Source organism: Corvus cornix, chromosome 2 (genome assembly GCF_000738735.6).
Source record: "Corvus cornix cornix isolate S_Up_H32 chromosome 2, ASM73873v5, whole genome shotgun sequence".
Taxonomy (NCBI): domain Eukaryota; kingdom Metazoa; phylum Chordata; class Aves; order Passeriformes; family Corvidae; genus Corvus; species Corvus cornix.
In genome coordinates this window covers 153849806-153869871 of record NC_046333.1, presented here as the reverse complement: position 1 = coordinate 153869871, position 20066 = coordinate 153849806, and the positions used below count along the sequence as shown (strand labels likewise).

The following is a 20066-nucleotide window of genomic DNA, read 5'->3' as shown; positions in this document are numbered from 1 at the left end:
CTGATGGACAACGAGCCCATCCCAGCCTCTTTAAATCATCAGCGTGGTGATGATTAACAGCAATCAGCAACAGGAGGGAGGAGACAAAAGGCCCTCCTGAATATTTGACTCCTTGTCCTCTCAACATTTCAGTTGTTCCAGGCGAAAGGTTAAGTGGAGACAGGGAAAAAAAACCAGGAATTTGGGCTGAGGGTCTGTGGAAAAGGTAAAATTTGCAGCTCTGCTCTCACTTGAGGACTCAAATTTTATCTCGAGTCTCAGTTGGAGAATTGAAAGTTTAAAGGCGAAGAAACAGAAAATTGTGAACCTCTCCGAGATTGCCTCATCCCCTTGGAATGGCTCATCCCGGGATGTGGCGGATGGAACAAGGCGGGCATTGAGGGAGTGGGTGCTCGGCCAGATGTTTTCAGGGAGTTTCACAATAGTCCTTTCATTTCCTGGGCCCGAGTTCTGATTGGAATCCAGGGCAAGGAGGGAGGATCGTGGTGGTTGATGGAGCTGCCGGGTGGGAGGCTCGTCATGGGAGTGAAAATCCCAGGACAGGATAAAAAAGGTGTCTCTGAACTGTTGGAAGTTCTGTGGAAGAGAGAATTAATATCCTCAATCTGTTGGATTCCCTAAAAAAAGGGAGATCTAGTCCTGATTGCCTTTCTCTTTGGGGGACTTGGGGGGAAAATGTTCTGTGGGTTGGATTTCTGAGGCCCTTCAGAGGTGACATTTGTCCCATGTGTTCGTTTTGTCTCAAATCTGGTCTTGGATTTTCCTAATTCCATGAATTCCCTAAATTTGCTCCAAGTTTTGTTGTTCTACGGCTGTTACAGGTGTCCCATGTGACACAACAATTCCAGTGCAACACCACGATTCCTGAGGGTTGGATCTGGTTGATCTCTTCCAAACCAAACCATTCCATGATTCCTTCCAACATTCCTCCCAAATGCCTTCCTTGAAGGTCCCTCTGGACGCTGTTCCAGGTCCTTTGAAGCTCAAGGTGTGAATCCTTCTCTGTGGAGAAAGTGGTGGAAGGCTCAGGAGTAATTCGGAGAAGTCATGGAATCTCCATCCTTGGAGATGTCCAGAATCCAACTGGAAACAATCCTGATCCATCTGCTCTGGCTGGGCTTTCCATGAGCAGGAAGGTTGGATTAGGTGATCTCCAGAGGTGCCTGCAAGCCTCAAGTGTTCTGTCATTCCATGACAAAGCTCCTTTAGGATGCAGGACTCAGTTTTTGGGGCGTGGGAGCTTTTCCAACTCATCCTACCCCATCAGGAGCTCTCCAGCTGTGTTTTTTGGGAAGTTCCCAGTGCCTTGTGTGTGGATCCACTGAGAGGAATCCTCTGGAACTGATTTTTGTACAGAGGACTGAGGTTGAATTGTGGTTTTGAGCTGAAATGGAGATAAATCAGATTCCAGATAAATGTGTTTGTATTGGATGTTAGCACCATAAGCAACCCAGAGAAGGATTAGTTGCACTTTTCTTAGGGAATTCTTAGGGATTTGTCTGTATAGAGGATGGTAACGACTGTGGGAAGGCTGGATCTGCTCCAATTATGGAAAAGTTGGGTGATTAAGGAGTAGGATGTTTGTGTATTCAGAAGGGGGATGGTTCAGTGAATGCAGAGGGAGTCAAAACTTCCCCGTCCAGGCATCAGGAACATCACGTGAATGAGCAGGAGATGAGTTTGGAACAGGGAGTTTGGACCCTGGCACAGGCATCCCAGAAAATTCTTGGCTGCCCCATCCCTGGAAGTGTTCAAAGCCAGGTTGGATAGGGCTTGGAGCAACCTGGGATAGCAGGAAGTGCCCCTGCCCATGGAGTGGGATGATTTAAAGGTCCTTTCCAACCCAAACCACTCCATAATCCTATGAAACAGCTCTGCTGCTGCCACAGCCGGAAAAGTACGGAGCTGTTCCGGCCCGGGAGGGTGTCTCTCATCTTCACCAATAAACAAATGAATTCTGTGATTTGGATGTTTCACATCTCTTCAGTGCTGCCTGAGTTGGTGCTCAAATTGCTGCCTTGCAATTCCTTGATTTTATTTCTTGTTTCCGTTTCTGTGGAGAACGATTGGAGAGGCCCACGCGGATCCTTGAGTTAATGGTTTCCAGAATAAATCAAGCCAGAGGTGACCCTGAGGATCTGCGTGAGCCGGAGAGAGACTTGGATTGGAAAAATGTTTTGTTTCCATGGGATGTTGGGAAGAAATTTTTCCCTGTGAGGGTGTGGAGGGGCTGGAATGGAATTCCCAGAGAAGCTGTGGCTGCCCCATCCCTGGAAGTGTCCCAGGCCAGGCTGGGCAGAGCATGGAGCAACCTGGAATAGTGGAAGGTGTGGAAAAATGGCAGGAGGTGGGACTGGATAATCCCATGGATCCAAACCATTCTGGGATTCTGGTTTTCCTCCAGCATTCCTTACAGGAATGTCCCTTATAGGAGAAGCCGCTCCTGATTATCTGCAGGAGCGGAAATGTGGGTGCACAATTCCCCTTCTAAAATTGGATTTAAATCGGAAATGGAGTTTTATTGCACTCTCCAAGAACTACTTTGTAACTTCCTATGGTGAGATGAAGAGCTCCTCTAGCTAATATCCAATAATATCCAATAAAATGGAAAGCTGTCAAGGTTAAGGGAAATAATTGTAATTAAAGACCACCCTTAAAAATGAAGTTGGCTTTAAAATAAGAAAATTTATGCTGCTTTCAGATATTGAACAGCCAGAGCAGAGTTCAAGGCTCTGCTCATTGATTTCTTCCATATTTTTCATTCTAACTTCAGGAAGAGAATTTTGACCATTGCTTAATCATTTTACCCCTACCTAATTATTCCATATTTAAATTTAAAACTGCCCAAAAAAAAAAAAAATCCAAACCACCTAATTGACCAAAAAAAAAAAAAAAAAATCTAAATTTGAGTCTCGCAGTGCCTTGACAGTCTCACATCAACTTTTTTCCCCCTCATTTTGAGACCTTTTAATTTTCTTTTTGGAGAGATTTGAATCCATGCTCAGTAACAGATTGTCCTGAATTTCCACACATCCCAGAGGAAGGTGAGGAAGAGGAAGCATTTATTCCATGCAGAGGATGAAGGACATGGCCCTGCCAAGGGCTGATTTTCCCTCTAGAGCCGCAGCTCTGAAATTTCCAGTGCTTTAGGAATGTCTGGGGTAATTGGAAGTTCACAATAAACTCACATTTGATTATTTGAGTTTTCCTCTTAAATCCCAACCCCATTTCCTGTTCATTCCACGGAGCTCCCTTGCCAGTCACGGCGCCGGGGTAGAGCAGAGGAATTGTTTATGAATTCGTAACAGGGAAATAAACAGCAATTTATCCATCAGAGCCTCACTCCGGAGAATTATGGATATGGATAATAAAGCGTGGGGGGGAAACTTGGGATGGTGATGTGAGGGGCCTAAAGAATAACGCATATGATTTAGAGCCAAATATGTGATTTTTTTGGTGGAATTTCAGGCTCACAAAATACACCTCAAGCAGGATTGGAAGTTTCAAAACCTCAGTGCAGAGCAGGAATCTGAAGGACTTTTGTATTTTTATCACCTGCCTGATACTGGAGCCTCCTGAAATTATCTCGGAATTTCAATATATCCTTGGTTTTCAAGATAAAATTCTTATTTTAGACCTGAGGGTGCTTCTAAAGCACGTGACGGCGCCTCTGATGAGTTTGTTGATCCAAAAGTTGCGGCGTCGTGGAAGGAAAAGTGTGGAGGATTTTAGGGAATAACAAACCATCAAAGCAGTTGCCACAGGAGGGTGGGATGAATCATTAGGAGTTGGAATTGATTTATGACAGCAGAGAGATCGTGTCAAAAATGCCTAAAATTCAGATGGAGATCAGATGGTTTTTGAGAGCCGACCCCGGTGTTTTCGTGTGTCATCAAAAGTGATTTTTTTGGGCTTTTTTTCTGGGAGAAAAGAATCCAAAGTTGTTAGGAAACCGTGGCTGGGGTTGTGTCACATCACCCTTGGAATTAATGTGGAATTGTGGCAATGGTTTGGGTTGGAAGGGACCTTCAAGGTAATCCCATTCCAACCCCCTGCCATGGGCAGGGACACCTTCCATTATCCCAGGTTGCTCCAAGCCCCATCCAACCTGGCCTTGGACACTTCCAGGGATGGAGCAGCCACAGCTTCTCTGGGAATTCCATTCCAGCCCCTCACCACCCTCCCAGCCAAGAATTCCTTCCCAATATCCCAAACTCCCTCTGGCAGTGCCCTGTCCCTTCATCCCTCATCCCCAGTCCCTCTCCAGCTCTCCTGGAGCCCCTTTAGGCGCTGGAAAGGGCTCTGAGGCCTCCCTGGAGCCTTCCCTTCTCCAGGCTGGACATTCCCAGCTCTTCCAGCCTGGCTCCAGTGAGTGACTCAGCCTTATCTTGTTCAGTATCTTAATTTGAGGTGATGTGCTTCTAAAAGGGCAAAAAAATTATCCCTGAAAAACCCATCTGAGTATTTTTCTGACGCGTGCTCAGCTCCAAGCGGGAATATGACTCTGATGCCGACGATAAAATAATCAGCTCAAAGGCAGGTGATGTTGTGAGTTCCTAATGAAATGCGTCCCAGAGCTGCGGGTGGTAAAGCTGGAATATCATTGTCTGCCTCGGAAATTATCCGGATTATTATTCATAACATTCAAAGAGCTGCAGAGGAAGGAAGTCGGTGTTAACTGGATGCGGAATTCGGGTACGGAGCTCAGCACTCACACCTCAGATGTCGTAGAGGAGTTGGTGGGGATGCTCTGAAGAACATGGAATTTGAATTAAAAGGGTCCGGAAAAGTGGGATAAACTAAATAAAATTATTAATTAGTTGTAGTTATTGTGTTGTGTGGGATTCTTCCCTCTAAATCTACCTGAAGGAAGAAATTATGGGAAGAAGGGATTTGTGTGAGGATCAACGCTGTTCTCCAGAGCCGAAGTTGAGACTCTTGGAGAGATTCCCATGGGTGGTCCAACCAGATGGAGTTACGGGGTGGCTTTTCCTGTTTTGAGAAGCTCTGGAATAGTGTGTAAGACAGCAGGAAAATCACATTTCCTGGGAATGGAGGTCTTTCCCTTTTTAATGGTCAACCTCCAAACCTATGCCAAATCAATGGAGTTAAAGATGCTCACACTCCATCTTCCTGGTTTTCTGTCTCCTCCAGGACTTTCAGCTCCTGCTAATTTCTCCTTCTAGTGGAAGATGTCCCTGCCCATGGATAGGGGTTGGAATGAGATGGTCCTTAAGGCCCCTTCCAACCCAAACCATTCCAGTATTCTAATTCATATTCTTTTAATTGGAAAGGCCTTATCAGTCAGAATTCCATACTAAAGGGCGATGGAAGGCTGGATTCCATGGCTGTACAGGTGTGGAAATGAAAAAACACCTGGAGTTCACCCAAGCTCGTGGTAAAGCCTTGGATGGACGCCCAGAGCGAGACCTGGATTTGGCTGCAAAACTCATCCCATTTCCAAATAATCGGATGTTGGCCTCATCATCACAGTTGTTCCAATACAAAATCCATAACTCCATGATAAAAACATCCAGTGAGACAACAGTTTCTAGACAGAGCTCCATGAAGCTGCTGAAATTGCTTTTTCCCAGATCCTCATTTGCTGAAACGAGTGCATTAATGAAGACTTTTTCCCCCGCAGACTTCCCAGTGTCAGTTCTCCTATGGATCCCTGGCAGGGATGTCTTGTATAAATAGACTTTGACTGGTTGTTACTGGAGCTTCCAGTTCCCACGCTGATGCTTATCAAAGCAGATTAGTTCCCAGCCAAAGCCGAGTTTTTCTTTCTTTCAAGGGATTTATCACATGCAAACAAGGCCGCGGCCTAGCGGAAGTGGCCGTGTTTGTGTCCTCAGACCTCCTGAGCCTCCTCAAAATGGGATGGGGCTGTTTTATCCCTCCCTGCCTCTTTGGGAAGCAGGACCTGGATCCTGTCTGGCGCACTGATGCTTATCAAAGCAGATTAGTTCCCAGCCAAAGCCGAGTTTTTCTTTCTTTCAAGGGATTTATCACATGCAAACAAGGCCGCGGCCTAGCGGAAGTGGCCATGTTTGTGTCCTTGGACCTCCTGAGCCTCCTCAAAATGGGATGGGGCTGCATCATGTCTGGCAGCTTTGGATAATCACCGCCTGCACAGGGAGTGTGGCTTCACCCCAATGCTTCCATTCATTCTCTCGGCCTTTGGATTGCGTTGAGCAGGCGGAGGCTTGATGGCATCAGGTCGTTTATTTTTCCTTGAGTGCTTGGCTCTGTCCTGGCACAATGGGATCCAACCGGCTCCTCCATGGATCGCCTCTTTGAGAGGCACCCGCTGGGCTCTGTGGGAAGCTAAACTCGGAGTCGAGTTCATTTAAGGATTAAATGTTTGCAAAATTCCTGTAATTGCCCAGCCAGACCAAAACTGGGGAATTAAACGAGGACAGCACAGCCCTCCTGTGGATATTTGAAGCCCTGATAGCATCAGGACCCAGGGGATGCCACAACTTGTGGTTGGAAGGGCCATTAAGGAGATTTTCCTGCTTTTCCAGTTGTCAGCCTCTCTCTTTGAAGCCAAGAGCCCCCAGTTTGGCCAAGAAGAGTCCTGTCTTTGGGAAATCTCTTGCTTCCTCATCTGGCCGAGGGTCTGAGTTGCTTCCTGGATTTTTTAATTGGGAGGGGAATTGTCTCAGCTCTAAATTTGATGTTTGTAGTTATTCTATAGGAGATGCTGTTAAATAATACTGGGAAGCAAAACAGTGTGGGAAGTGGGCCAGGAGCGTGGCTGGCACTGTTTTTTCCCTCTTTACATTATCCAAGGAAGCTGGGGCTTCCTTAGGATGTAGAAATCCGGGGGAAAAAAGCCAAGGATGTATCCACAACACTGTGTGGAGAAAGTGCCTGTATATCTAATTATAATTACAGGGAAAGTCATTGATGTCATGGAATGGTTTGGGTTGGAAAGGGACCTTCAAGACCATCTCATCCCACTCCCCTGCCATGGGCAGGGACACCTTCCACTATCCCAGGTTGCTCCAAGCCTCTGTCCAACCTGGCCTTGGACACTTCCAAGGATGGGGCAGCCACAGCTTCTCTGGATTCCTCTAAAAGCTGATTTCTTCCAACTCTTTATCCTCCTGCTTCTTCCCACTTACCCCTCATTATTGTGCTTAATTCCTGATGCTAAACTGCAAATAAAATTATGGCAACAGATAAACTCTGCCATGAGGAACACAACCCCTGTGGAATCAGGGAATGATGCATTTTTTGCATAATAAAAACTCGAGATCCACTCGCTGACGCTGTTGTGGGTGTTCATAAAAGCTCGCTTTCCTCAGGGGTGATGTCGTCTGCGGATGCAGTTTTCCCCCGGAACTTCCGCAGGGAATGATGCTCTGCAGCCACCAGGGCCTGAAGTACGTCATGGAAATGAATAAAATCCTCTCCCCTTGGGTGGCCAAGCACTTTCTGACCTCTCCCGATTCCAGTTCTGCTCTGTAAATATTATGGAATATTATTTTTTAGTGGTTGAGTTCCAACAGGACATGAACTGGTTCCAGAACAAAATCCCTTTCAGGGGTGTGGATTTAGGCATCCACCACCCTCCCAGGGAAGAATTCCTTCCCGATATCCCACCTATCCCTGTCCTCTTGCAGTAGGAAGCCATTCCCTTTGTCCTACCACTTTTCCAAAGTCGCTCTCCAGCTCTCTTAGATCCCATTTAGTCACCGGAAGGATTTATTGGGAAAACTCACAGGCTCAGTTGCTAGAAAATATTTCCAGGCTTTTGAGGAAAAAACCTCATCTCCAAAAAATACATTGGATCTATGAACAGAATTTTTATTGCCTTCATTAAAAGGATTACAGAAATGTTTTGGAAGCAATTCTAACCCCTTCCTTGATCCACCAAGTCTCAGTTGGACTGGGAAAACTCGTTCCACCAGTTGAGATTTGCCAATCTCCACGTTCTCTGCCTCTCTCACGTCAAAAAATTCATCTGCTTTTTCCTGGTTTTGTTGTTTTTCCTATTAATCCATGGTTTCTGGTGGGCTCCTCTGGGAAGAAACTGCACATTCCTCACTGGGAGTGGCTGTCCCTGCGGAGTTTGGCATCCCTCTGCCCCAAATCCATGCTCGGTGCCTGGGATTTGATAGCAGGGCTTGCACAGCAAATTATCTTCCCTGGCAATCAAGTATGAAACGCTCGGAGCGATCTAAATTAATGGATGGGATGGGATGGGATGAAATTAATGGGATGGGATGGGATGAAGGTCAGGAGGATTCAGGTGCAGACTCAGCTCTTGCTTAACTGTTTTAGGCCACGCTTAAGTGGGTTGACACCATGACCCTGAACTTTGAGGCATTGGGTGTTGATGGAAATTAAACTCTAGACTTTGATTTGTCGCCGTTCCTGGTCTCGCGTTGCTTCTGCAATCCCAAGCTTTGAGATTCCCAGAGTTTGATCCAGTCCTGGGTAGGTGAAGGTCCAGCTGGTCTCTGCTGTCCTCTAGTAAAATGTTTGGATCCCACACCGTGAGCAGGAGAGGGGAAATTTCTGCCCCGTCTGTCCCGCTCAGGTGAGGCTCCACCTGGAATTCTGCATCCAGCTCTGGAGTCTCCAACAGCAGAAGGATCTGGAGCTGCTGGAGCAGATCCAGAGGAAGCCATGGAGCTGCTCCAAGGGCTGGAGCCCCTCTGCTCTGGAGCCAGGCTGGGAGAGCTGGGAATGTCCAGCCTGGAGAAGAGAAGGCTCCAGGGAGACCTCAGAGCCCCTTCCAGTGCCTAAAGGGGCTCCAGGAGAGCTGGAGAGGGACTTGGGACAAGGGATGGAGGGACAGGACCCAGGGAATGGCTTCCCACTGCCAGAGGGCAGGGATCGATGGGATATTGGGAAGGAATTCTTCCCTGGGAGAGTGGGAATTCCACTAGAATGGAATTCCCAGAGCAGCTTTGGCTCCCCCATCCCTGGAAGTGTCCAAGGCCGCAACAAAAACCCTGAGCCAGAACCCCCAAAACCCCACAAAGATCCTGTTCTTTTTGTGGGATTTTTGCAGGATTTTTGTGGAGTTTAATCGAGACATTTTCCAAGCAACTTTCTCCCATCTTCAATCCAGCTGACAAATCCCAAATTCCCTGACATCCCTGTAATTAGCTGCAGACAGCTGACTTGGAGTCTGACAAAAACCTGCTAAATTTGCTGCGTTCTGTGCCGTTATTTCGAGTTATTCATCTTGAAGGACTGTCCTTCACCCCGGAAGCTCAAGACACCAAAAAGATTCCACACTCTGGGAGAAGCAGGATCAGCACTTGGCAATTTCCTGGCTCTTTTATTCCGGCTCTCCATCCACAGGATCCAAATCTCTCCCCGTTTGTTGCTCTCAAGCACTGCAGGATGAGTTTCCTGGAGGAATTTGGCTTCTCAGGAGGGATTTGAGTGCAAGAAGCCAAGTTCTCCCAGGAAAAGAGCAGATTCCTGTTTATCCCAGTGCTGCCCTGGCCACCCCCTCCCTTCCCACTGGGAATTACGAGGTGCTGCATCATTTTCGTGACCTATATGCAAGATGTGGCTCAGCGTTAGAGTTTTATGGGATTAATGACTGTCCCTCATCTCATTTTTATGGATAACTGGGATGAGGTGATTTCATTACCTCCTCCACTTCCATGTGGATGAAGAGAGGGACGTGGTAGGATCGTGGAATCATGGAATGATTTGGGTTGGAAGAGACGTTCAAGATCATGGAATTCCAACCCCCTGCCATGGGAAGGGACACCTTCCACTATCCCAAGGTGCTCCAACCTGGCCTTGGACACTTCCAGGGATGGGGCAGCCACAGCTTCTCTGGGAATTCCATTCCAGCCCCTCACCACCCTCACAGCCAAGAACTCCTTCCCAATATCCCACCTAACCCTTTCCTCTGGCAGTGGGAAGCCATTCCCTGTGTCCTGTCCCTCCATCCCTTATCCCAAGTCCCTCTCCAGCTCTCTTGGATCCCCTTTAGGCCCTGGAAGGGGCTCTGAGGTTTCCCTGGACCTTTCCCTTCTCCAGGATGAGAAGGAATCCCATTCCATTCCACCTTATCCTATCCTAGTCTTTTTCCTCCTGCTTATTCTCAGTGTTACAGGAAGGACCAAAAAGGAACAGATTCCAGGTATTTTCCTTCCCCTTTCCTTTTAGACCTCTCCTTTTTTTTTGTTGTTTCCCATCTGGTTTTTTATGTTTCCTGATAAATATCCATCCTGATTTTCCTGCTGCTCGCCCTTTCCTCAGGATTCCTCTCCTCATCCCCAAACCTCAGTTTGGGAACTGTCAAAACCCAGCGTAAAGTTCCTGGTTTTGGCAAATCGATGGAGGGAATTTGAATTACAGGGAAAAATGCGGATAAGTGGCTTCCAAACCCTCTGGTGGTCTCTTAATGACTTTGTGGAATTCCCGCCTCTCCAGTGCTTCCCGTTTGGATTCTCTTAAATCATTAAAAAGAAATAAAAAGTAAAAAAAAAATAAAGATAAGAGTGCAGGCTCTCCACACTCCTGCCAAGTAGGTCAGGCTTTTCCCAGTTGGATGGTTTGGGAAGCGGAGACATTATTCGGAGTGACTTCTTCCAAGCTTTTTTTGATGAGTTGAAGGCAACTGGAAGCACAAAAGTGGTTGCAAGTGTTGCTCCAAGACTGAAATTTGAGGGATAATTAAAATCATTTGGCTTAATCAGGGCCGGATTAAAATAAATATTGGTGAAATCTGGGAAAATAAGTGACACATTCCTGGGTTTTCCATGGGGGGAAGGCTGTAGGATCAGGGACATGGCGAGAAAGAAGGAAAGAGTGGGGAACTGGGGCAGCAAAAAATGGGATAAAGATTCCTCTGGTCATTTTAAGCAGTGGAAAACACCACCGGAAGCTTTTCCTGGAGGGAAAGCTGGAATGTTTGAGCTGCCACTGTTGGATTGGGTTGGGTTTTTTTTGACGGATCCCAGTGGGAAATACAGCAAGGAAGGAATGTCTGGACATGGGATCAACAGGATATGGATTATCAGTGTGGTGTCACCACCTCTGTCAAAAGAGGTTGGGAATGTCCAGCCTGGAGAAAGGAAGGCTCCAGGGAGGCCTCAGAGCCCCTTCCAGCTCCTCAAGGGGCTCCAGGAGAGCTGGAGAGGGACTTGGGACAAGGGATGGAGGGACAGGACACAGGGAATGGCTTCCCACTGCCAGAGGGCAGGGATGGATGGGATATTGGGAAGGAATTCTTGGCTGTGAGGGTGGTGAGGGGCTGGAATGGAATTCCCAGAGAAGCTGTGGCTGCTCCATCCCTGGAAGTGTCGGGGCTTGGAGCAACGTGGGATAGGAGAAGATTCCCTGCCCTTGGGAATAAGAGGATCTTGAACTGGATGGGCTTTAAGGTCCCTTCCCACCCAAACCATTCCATGGTTCTATGACCAAACTTTAGGCTCAGGAGACCCGATTAATAAACTGCTCTTTCCGGAAGTACCTTCTGGAATTGTGCATGGATAATCATGGAATGGTTTGGGTGGGAAGGGACCTTAAAGCCCATCCATTTCCCAACCCTGCCATGGGCAGGGACACCTTCCACTATCCCAGGTTGCTCCAAGCCCCGTCCAACTTGGCCTTGGACACTTCCAAGGATGGGGCAGCCACAGCTTCTCCAGGAATTCCATTCCAGCCCCTCACCACCCTCATCGTAAACCACCTTTTCCTTCTATCTCCTCAGAATCTTCCCTTTTTTTAGTCTAAATCCATAAATCTTGAGCCGGTATCGACTCCCTGGAATTTCTCTGCCTCGAAGGAATAAAAGAGCCTCTTTCAGGAAATAATTCATTTATGCCACGGCTCCTTCCAGCTGAGAGAATCCTTAAACTCCCAATCCCTCCCCTGCCGTAATTTTATTTTCACATTCAACCACTCCGGATAAATCGTCGCTCCGAAAATTTTTTAGGTGGAAAGAGACATCGGAAAGAAGAATATGGAGCATTAAAAATGGATTACATGGTGTCACTTCTGGATTCCTTGCCTGAGCTATTAAATATGTAGGATCCAAATCCCAGATCTGATCTTGATTTCTCCGCAGCTCCGTGGCTTTCCAGGTCTTCTCCAAACTGCTTTTTCCTGGGAAAAATGGGATTTTACCTTGTGTGGAGTTCACCTTGTGGCTTGACAGGGGAACCTCTGCTCGTGTCAGGTCTTTTTTTCCCAACTTTTGTCCTTTTTGGAGCTTTTTCTCCACCACCTTCCCGAGCCATCTGCTGCAGCTGCGAGTTCAGAACTAAAGCGCAGCGAGGTCAGACTTCCCTTTTTTTTTCCCTTTTTGTTTTTTCCCTGAAAAAAAGGCGGATCTGAGGCCAGTCTTGTCTTAAACATCGGGATTGGGACTCTGTGTATGGGAATTACTCATGGGGTCCCCTCCTGGTTATAATGACCCCGTTCAGGTTCTCGGAGCAGCCTTGAAGTGGGAAGATCAGAAACTTTCCGGGGGGGAAAAAAAAGGAATAAAAAGAGAAAACCCCAAGTAACACCACCACCAAAAAAGCAACCCCTTGTTTCCCATCTCCCAACTAATTAAGCTCTTCGGAAAGAGCCAGCTGGCTCCGGCAAAAAACTCCTCTGTGGTTCCTTTCTGTTGCAAAATCCCGGGGGAGGCTGGATCGGGGAGGGCAGCGCCATCACCCACACGGCTCCGGAGGGGAGGGCTCTCTGCCAGGCCCTCTGGAGACTCCGTCTCCTCGGGAAAGGCGTGCGGAGGCTCGCTCTCGGATTTGGGAATCACCCCCAAATTAGACCCTTCGGGTGGATGCGACGTCAACAGAGAGGAAGGAGAAGGTGGCCCTGGAGTGTCCCGAGGAGCCCCGCAGGGATGGTGTGAGATGGCAGATGAAGGAATGATGGGATCTCTCCGTGGAAGGAGGTGGGCGTCGGGTTCGGCGGCACCGGGAAGGGGTTTGGAGTGGTTGTGTTTGGTGGATGGGGTTTTCTCCCTCTTCCCTGGGCTCGGTGACGCTTCGGGAGGAGAAGACTTGGATGATAAAAGGTGGAATCGTGGAACTGTTGAGTGGTTTGGGCTGGAAGGGGGTTTAAAGCTCATGAAATTCTACCCCCCTGCCACTTCCAATCTTCCACAATCCCAGGTTGCTCCAAACCCTGTCCAACCTGGCCTTGGACGCTTCCAGGGATGGGGCAGCCACAGCTTTTCTGGGAATTCCGTTCCAGGGCCTCCCCACTCTCCCAGGGAAGAATTTCCTCTCTAATATCCCACTCCAACCTGTCTTCCCTGGCTTCATGCTGCCCCACAAGCTCCTCGGTGCCACCCTGCAGGTGTGTGAGGCTGTAATTCCCAGGCTTCCCTCTTTGAAGCTGGAAACAGCCTCGGGGAGAGTGGGAATGTCGGAAGGAGGGGACATCCAGAGTCCCTTTTCCTGGGCAGATGCAGCCCTGTCAGCAGTTTTGACAGCGGGGGCTGGCGGGCTCCCGGATGGAGCTTCGCTGCCATCCTGAAATTCCTGCAGAGCACAGTTTTCCTGCTGGTTTTGGTGTTGATTATCCGTTTTCCATGGTTTTTTTTCCTGGTGTTTTGATTAGGATCACGGTTCGGGGGAATTCGTGCTTGAAGCGAGGCGGAAGAATGTCAAATATTCCTTCATGTTTAATGCTTCCCGTTAAACGCTCGCGCCCGTGTGGTCAACTCCCAAATACACCCGGGATTGACGGCACGGGCAGATTTCGGGAATGGTTAAGGATTATTGGGAACAAGCACTCCCTGGAAGGGGGACAGCCTTGCCCTTTATCCAAGCCCTTTTCCATGCAATCGCAGCGAATGAGGATGGAAAAGGGCTCGGAGAAACATTGAAGGCTCTGTTCCCATCCCGGCGGATGCGGTCAAGGGCCACAGTCTGTATGGAATTATCCCAGAGGCGACGGGATCCTCTGGAAAAGGCTACAAAACTGCAGCACCCAGGGCTGCCCCAGGTCCTTTTATTGCTAAATCTGCTCTATCCTAATTTATTCTAATGAGGGGAGCTCTCATCCCGTCCCTGAGCTCTTCCATGGGGGGCCAAGCATGTGTCACCGTCTGGAATCCTTTTCTTGGGATAGGGAATGTTTTCCTGGTGAGCTGGGACCAGGGGAATGAGCTGGAGGGGTTTTTTTGTGCTCTTAATTTGAGAGTCGACGGCTTTTTTGTGCTCTAATCAAGAGGGTTTTGATGCCGTAATTAAAAACATGGAGTTAATGGGTGTTCTGCGGGATGTAAATTCGCCGGGAAAATCCGGAGTCGAGAACTTCGGAGACCAAAGCACTTTTTGTCTATTGTAATTAGGGGTGTGGTGCTTCAGGAATATTAATTAGCCCCACGGGGGAGGTTGAGGAGCCAGAAAAATGCTGCCTCCGCCCCTAATTCCCGGTGGGACTTCAGGAGCTGCCGGATGAGCCAAGCCTGGGAGACAGCGAGGAGCGGGGAGAGTTGGGAAGGGAAGGGTATCCCCCATCCTCCTCCTTTAAAAACAAATAAACAAAGGGAAAAAACCAAACAAATCCAATTTCGGGAGCTGGGTCCGACTTTCTGTGGGAGCTGGGTTTGCCAAAGGAATTTAAATCCATGGGTCCCCCGGGAACTGTGGTTGTTGCTTTCACTGGAATGGCAAATTTGGGATGATTCATAGCAGGGAGAGCTGGAGAGGGACTTTGGACAATGGATGGAGGGACAGGACACAGGGAATGGCTTCCCACTGGGAAAGAGGAGATTTGGGTGGGATAACTGGGAGGGAATTCTTGGCTGGGGAGGGTGGTGAGGGGCTGGAATGGAATTCCCAGGGAAGCTGTGGCTGCCCTGGAAATGTCCAAGTCCAGGTTGGACAGGGCTGGGAGTGACCTGGGATAGTGGGAGGTGTCCCTGCCCATGGCAGGGAGTGGGAATGGGATGATCTTGGAGATCCCTTCCCACCCAAACCATTCCATGATTTTGTGAAATGCCGAAACGAGGGCGGCTCCATCCGTCTGGGGCAGGTGGGCAAATTGGGAATCACTGGGGTGGGAACAGATCTTTGGGATCATCGGGAAAAGATCTTTAAGATCATCAAGTCCAACCCTAAAATCCTTTTATCTTCTCGACCGTGGCCTTACATGGGATTGGAAGACTCCAGCTCTATCCATGGCACGTCTCCAAGGCACCTCATTATCCTTGGGATATCTAAATGACAATCCCGGGGAATCCTGCAAGGGTTTTATTGGGTGCGGGGGATGGATTTGTGGGAATGCAGAAAATGCCGGAGAGCTCGGCCTCCTTCTGATGGAATTTCACCTGGTGTCCCTTGGAAAATGGGGGCAGAGGGTCAAGTTTCGGTGAATTTTTTTTAAAAAATCGGATAATTTACAGCAAATAAATCAAAGATTGGGCTGGGTTGGGACCTCAAGAGATCCAAGGTTTTATGGGAATGGGGTAATTGTGGGAAAAGCCCTTCAGACCATCATTTTTTTGGCGAGCCTTGGAAATTAAAGAAACCGGAAAATCTGAATAAAAGCTGATTTTTAGGCCAATAAAAGGGCAAACGGAAAGATCCAGGTGATTGTCCCAGCAGCCTAGGGTTTTTTGGGAAAAAAAAGTGTTGGATGATAGGAAAATATTAATAAATGAGAGGAAAACAGGGTGGGAGAGGTGAGAATGTCCAGCCTGGAGAAGAGAAGGTTCCAGAGAGAGTTCAGTGCCCCTTCCAGGGCCTAAAGGGGCTCCAGGAGAGCTGGAGAGGGACTGGGAACAAGGGATGGAGGGACAGGACCCAGGGAATGGCTTCCCACTGCCGGAGGGCAGGGATGGATGGGATGTTGGGAAGGAATTCTTGGCTGTGAGGGACTGGGAATGGAATTCCCATCTTTTCCCGAGTTTTCCATTAGCAGCTTCTAAAAGGGAAGAAATCCTTTCCTAAGAAAAGCGGCGGATATTTCTCTTTTTGCCTTAGAGCCAATCCAGGGAATTCCCAAATGCTACACTCTCCAAAAGGTCGGAATAAGAGATGAGTTTGTCACTCGTGGCACCTGCGATCCCCTTTTTGGGATTTTTTTCCTAGGAAATATTCCTTTCCCTGGCAGCTGCTCCCTGTTTTCCTCAGGGACCGGGTTATCCCAGTTTTTCCTCCTGTACCGTCTACGGGGCCAGTGGGGAGCCAAGGGAGGGGACCAGGGGACAGGAGATGTCCCTGGAGTCACCACCATGTCCTCCCTCTGCTTCCTGCTTCCCGTCCTAGATCCAAATTTTGCTCCGACATCTCCCTGATGGCAGTCGGAGCCTCAGCTCCTCTTGGAATGAGTTTATTTATGGAATTGCAGAGGTTGGAAAAGACCTCCCGGGTCATCGAGTCCAACCTGTGACCCAACCCCACCATGGCACCAATTTCCACCTCCAGTCTTTCCGTAAACACCTCCAGGGATGGTGATTCCCATTCCAAGGTCTAATCCAGCTTTCTGTGAGGAAATTGCAGCTAATCTCCAACCTAATCCAGGTTTAGGCCGGGCAGAGGAGGTTGGATGCATCCCAAGGGATGTGGCAAAGCCGGGGGATTATTGGAGGTGTTTGGGAATGGCTTGGCTTTGCATTCCAATGGGAAAAGTGCCCTGGGAACCTCCAGGGCTGTGGGTGGAAATCATGGAATCCCATGGAATCAAGAGTTGGTGAGGTTGGAAGGGACCACTGGAGGTCGTCTCGTCCACCCCTCAGGGTCCTCTGGAGCAGGGCTGTGTCCAGACACAATTAAATTTTCCAGGAATACATGGGAATGGGAAGAGCTGTTGGACAGCCTCAAGACACGTTGGGATCCCTTAATAGCTCTATTCTGAGGTCATTAGTGTGGCACTAACGAACAGAATCCCATTAATGAGGAGGAAAAAGAGCCAGGAGTTGGTTCCTGGAAGTTGCACCGAGGATTCCGTGTGTTCTCCCTGTAGCTGCTTCCTCCCCACCTCTGGTTCCAGCTTTGGGATCACGGGAATAAATGATCCCGTTGACCCAACCTTCCTTTACATCTGGGCTCCAAGTCCTGCTCAGCCTGGCCTTGGACACTTCCAGGGATCCAGGGGCAGCCACGGATCCTCTGGAAATTCCATCCCAGCCCCTCATCACCCTCACAGCCAAGAATTCCTTCCCAATATCCCACCTAAATTTCCACTTTTCCACTACGAGGCCATTCCCTGGGTCCTGTCCCTCCATCCCTCATCCCCAGTCCCTCTCCAGCTCTCCTGGAGGCCCTTTAGGCACTGGAAGAGGTTCTGAGGTCTCCATGGATCCTTCCCATCTCCAGGCTGGACATTCCCAGCTCTCCCAGCTTGGCAGCTCCAGCCCTTGGAGCATCTCCGTGGTCTCCTCTGGATCTGCTCCAGCAGCTCCACGTCCTTCTGCTGTCAGCCCCCAGAGCTGGATGTGGAATTCCAGGTGGGAATGAGCATGGCAGAGGGGCAGAATTCCCCCCTTTCCTGCTGGAAAACATTTCCCATCCCCGTTGCCGGCACAGGAGAAACGGGATTGGATAAAATGGAATCCAGAGCACCCCCCCCCTCCCCTTTCCTGTGCTTTCCAAGTATTTCCCTGCCTGACTCAACAAATAAATATCCAGGATTTATGATAATTAATTCCGAACACACCCTGGAATTGCACAGGTGCCTGGAGTGTCTCTCCCTGGGCACTTGGGATTAATTTGGGAAGATTTATTCCGTGCCTGGGCTTGACGTGGAAGCGTTGGGCTTTCCACGCTCAGGTCTTCGGCACATTCCCAGTTTTTTCCTGGAATGCTGAACCGCAGAAAGCAGAGGGAACGAGAGGAAAAAGGGAAGGGATTTGCATGTGGTTGCCTAATGAAGCTGTAGAAAATTAGGGATTAAACAGCACTGGGAGAGCTGGAAGTTTACCAGGGATGAGAGTTCCCATGATCCAAGGGATTCGGAAATTGTTCCCTGGGAGGTTCCCCCTCGAGTGCCTCAAGGGCCTCCAGGAGAGCTGGAGAGGGACTTGGGATAAGGGATGGAGGGACAGGACCCAGGGAATGGCTTCCCACTGGGAAAGGGGAGATTTGGGTGGGATATTGGGAAGGAATTCTTGGCTGTGAGGGTGGTGAGGGGCTGGAATGGAATTCCCAGAGAAGCTGTGGCTGCTCCATCCCTGAAGTGTCCAAGTCCAGTTTGGACGGGGCTTGGAGCACCCTGGGATAGTGGGAGGTGTCCCTGCCCATGGAAAAGGGTGTTGTTGGATCATCTTCCAAGGTCTCTCCCAACCCAAACCATTCCATGACTCCATGAACTTCACCTCCTGGCTGCAGATTTGGGGTTTCGGGCTGGAACAAATAGTCCAAAGAAATGACGGTTCTGGCTGAAAAAATTCAGGAAAGCATCCATAGAATGTGGGGAAAGCAGGGAAGGGATGTGCACTTCCTAGGAATCCTTTGCCAGAGCCTGGAAAAATCCTGCAGGGAAAGGTGCCACAGGGATATAGGGAATTGTTCTCAGCTGAGGGGGAAATCTGGGGCTCGGAGTGTTAAAGTTTAGGATTTTTGCTGGAAAGATCCTTAGGAAATGAAGATTCCAGCCCCGTTCCCTTCTCCACCATGTGATTCCTCATGTCTTCATTTCACATTCCTTCTTTTTTCCTATTTCCTTACTTCTCCAGGGTTTTTTTCCTTGCTTACCGTCCTTAATTCCATGTCTTGTAGCCCAAAAAATCGCCTCGGGACGATGCAGGATCCATTTAGGAACTTTGAAAGTCCTTTCTGGTCCAGCTTCCAGGTGGGAATTCCAGGCTCGCCGGCATGGCACAGCCCTTGCTGTTAGGATTTGGGATTATCCCAATAAAATACGGGAATTTAATGAAGCTGCAAAGATTTCAGCTTAATTTTCCGGCTTGTTTTCCTGTCATTCCCCACCTAACCAACAGCAAAGGAAAGGTGGATTGATGATTTTTACCTCGGATGGGCATCACTTGGGATGCAACCTGAGGAAAACCGGGAAGGGGGGTGTGGAGAAGCTTGGGAATGACTCGGGAAAAGCCAGAATGGATGCTCTGGCAGCTGCCCAAGCCGTCTGTCGGGTGGAGGGAGGGGGAGCTGGCCGACCTCCCCTCCGTGTGCTCCAAGATCCAGATAAAAACCCAGCACCGGCGCGTTTTCCAGACGGATCTGTTCCCGCTGGAAACAGAGCACAGCCGCTCCGTCTGTCCCTGTGCTGGATAAACGAAAAAAGCGGGAATTCATCCGCAGCTTGTTCAGCTCCTTATCCCAAGCAAAAAAAATCTTCGGGATCGCTCCTCCCGTTTTGTCTCCAGGGAATGTTGGGAAGAGTTTCCGGGAGACTGGAGGAGTGCCTCGCATTCCTGCACATTCCCACCCCGGGAAGCTGTGGGATGCCCAGAGAATGGGTGAAATCCCAGGAATCCGAGCGGAATTGGCGCAATCGGAGCCGTCCATCTGGCTGGTTTTAGGAAAATGAGTTACTAAGTGGATTTAGGTAATTAAAAGTTGTTATCAATTAAGAGCTGAAGTGATAACGAGTCCTGCCACGGGGCCCTTCTTATCAGGGGCCTCCCAGGAATAGATCCAGGCCCACCAAGGACGGTGACGACATCGGTTTGGGGTCTTTTTAGTGGATCAAAGCTCAGGTTTTAGGATCAAAACCTCAGGTTTGGGATCAAAACCTCAACTTTGGGATCAAAACCTCAAATTTCAGGAGCAAAACCTCAGGTTTTAGGATCCAAACCTCAGGTTTTAGGATCAAAACATCAGGTTTGGGATCAAAACCTCAGGATTAGGATCCAAACTGCAGGTTTAGGATCCAAAACCTCAGGTTTTAGGATCAAAACCTCAAGTTTGGGAACAAAACCTCAAATTTCAGGAGCAAAACCTCAGGTTTTAGGATCCAAACCTCAGGTTCGGGATCCAAACCTCAGATGTGGGATCAAAACCTCAGGATTAGGATCCAAACTGCAGGTTTAGGATCCAAAACCTCAGGTGTTAGGATCAAAACATCAGGTTTGGGATCAAAACCTCAGGTTTTTGGGTCCAAACCTCAGGTTTTTGGGTCCAAACCTCAGGTTTAGGATCAAAACCTCAGGT

At 48.9% G+C, this 20066-nt stretch overlaps 1 protein-coding gene across 2 annotated transcripts in view; it reads left to right on the top strand.

Moving 5' to 3' along the window:
• Window positions 1–20066, top strand: part of ARHGAP39 (Rho GTPase activating protein 39) — a 104050-nt gene that overhangs the window by 30169 nt on the left and 53815 nt on the right. Inside the window, exon 1 of one of the 2 annotated variants that reach the window (XM_039548810.1) lies at window positions 12691–12892. The exons of the other annotated variant lie outside the window; for it this stretch is intronic. Coding sequence (XP_039404744.1) covers window positions 12852–12892 — 41 coding nt within the window. The 5' untranslated portion in view covers window positions 12691–12851. Of the gene's footprint in view, window positions 1–12690; window positions 12893–20066 lie in introns of those variants that run through there. 2 annotated transcript variants of the gene reach the window in all.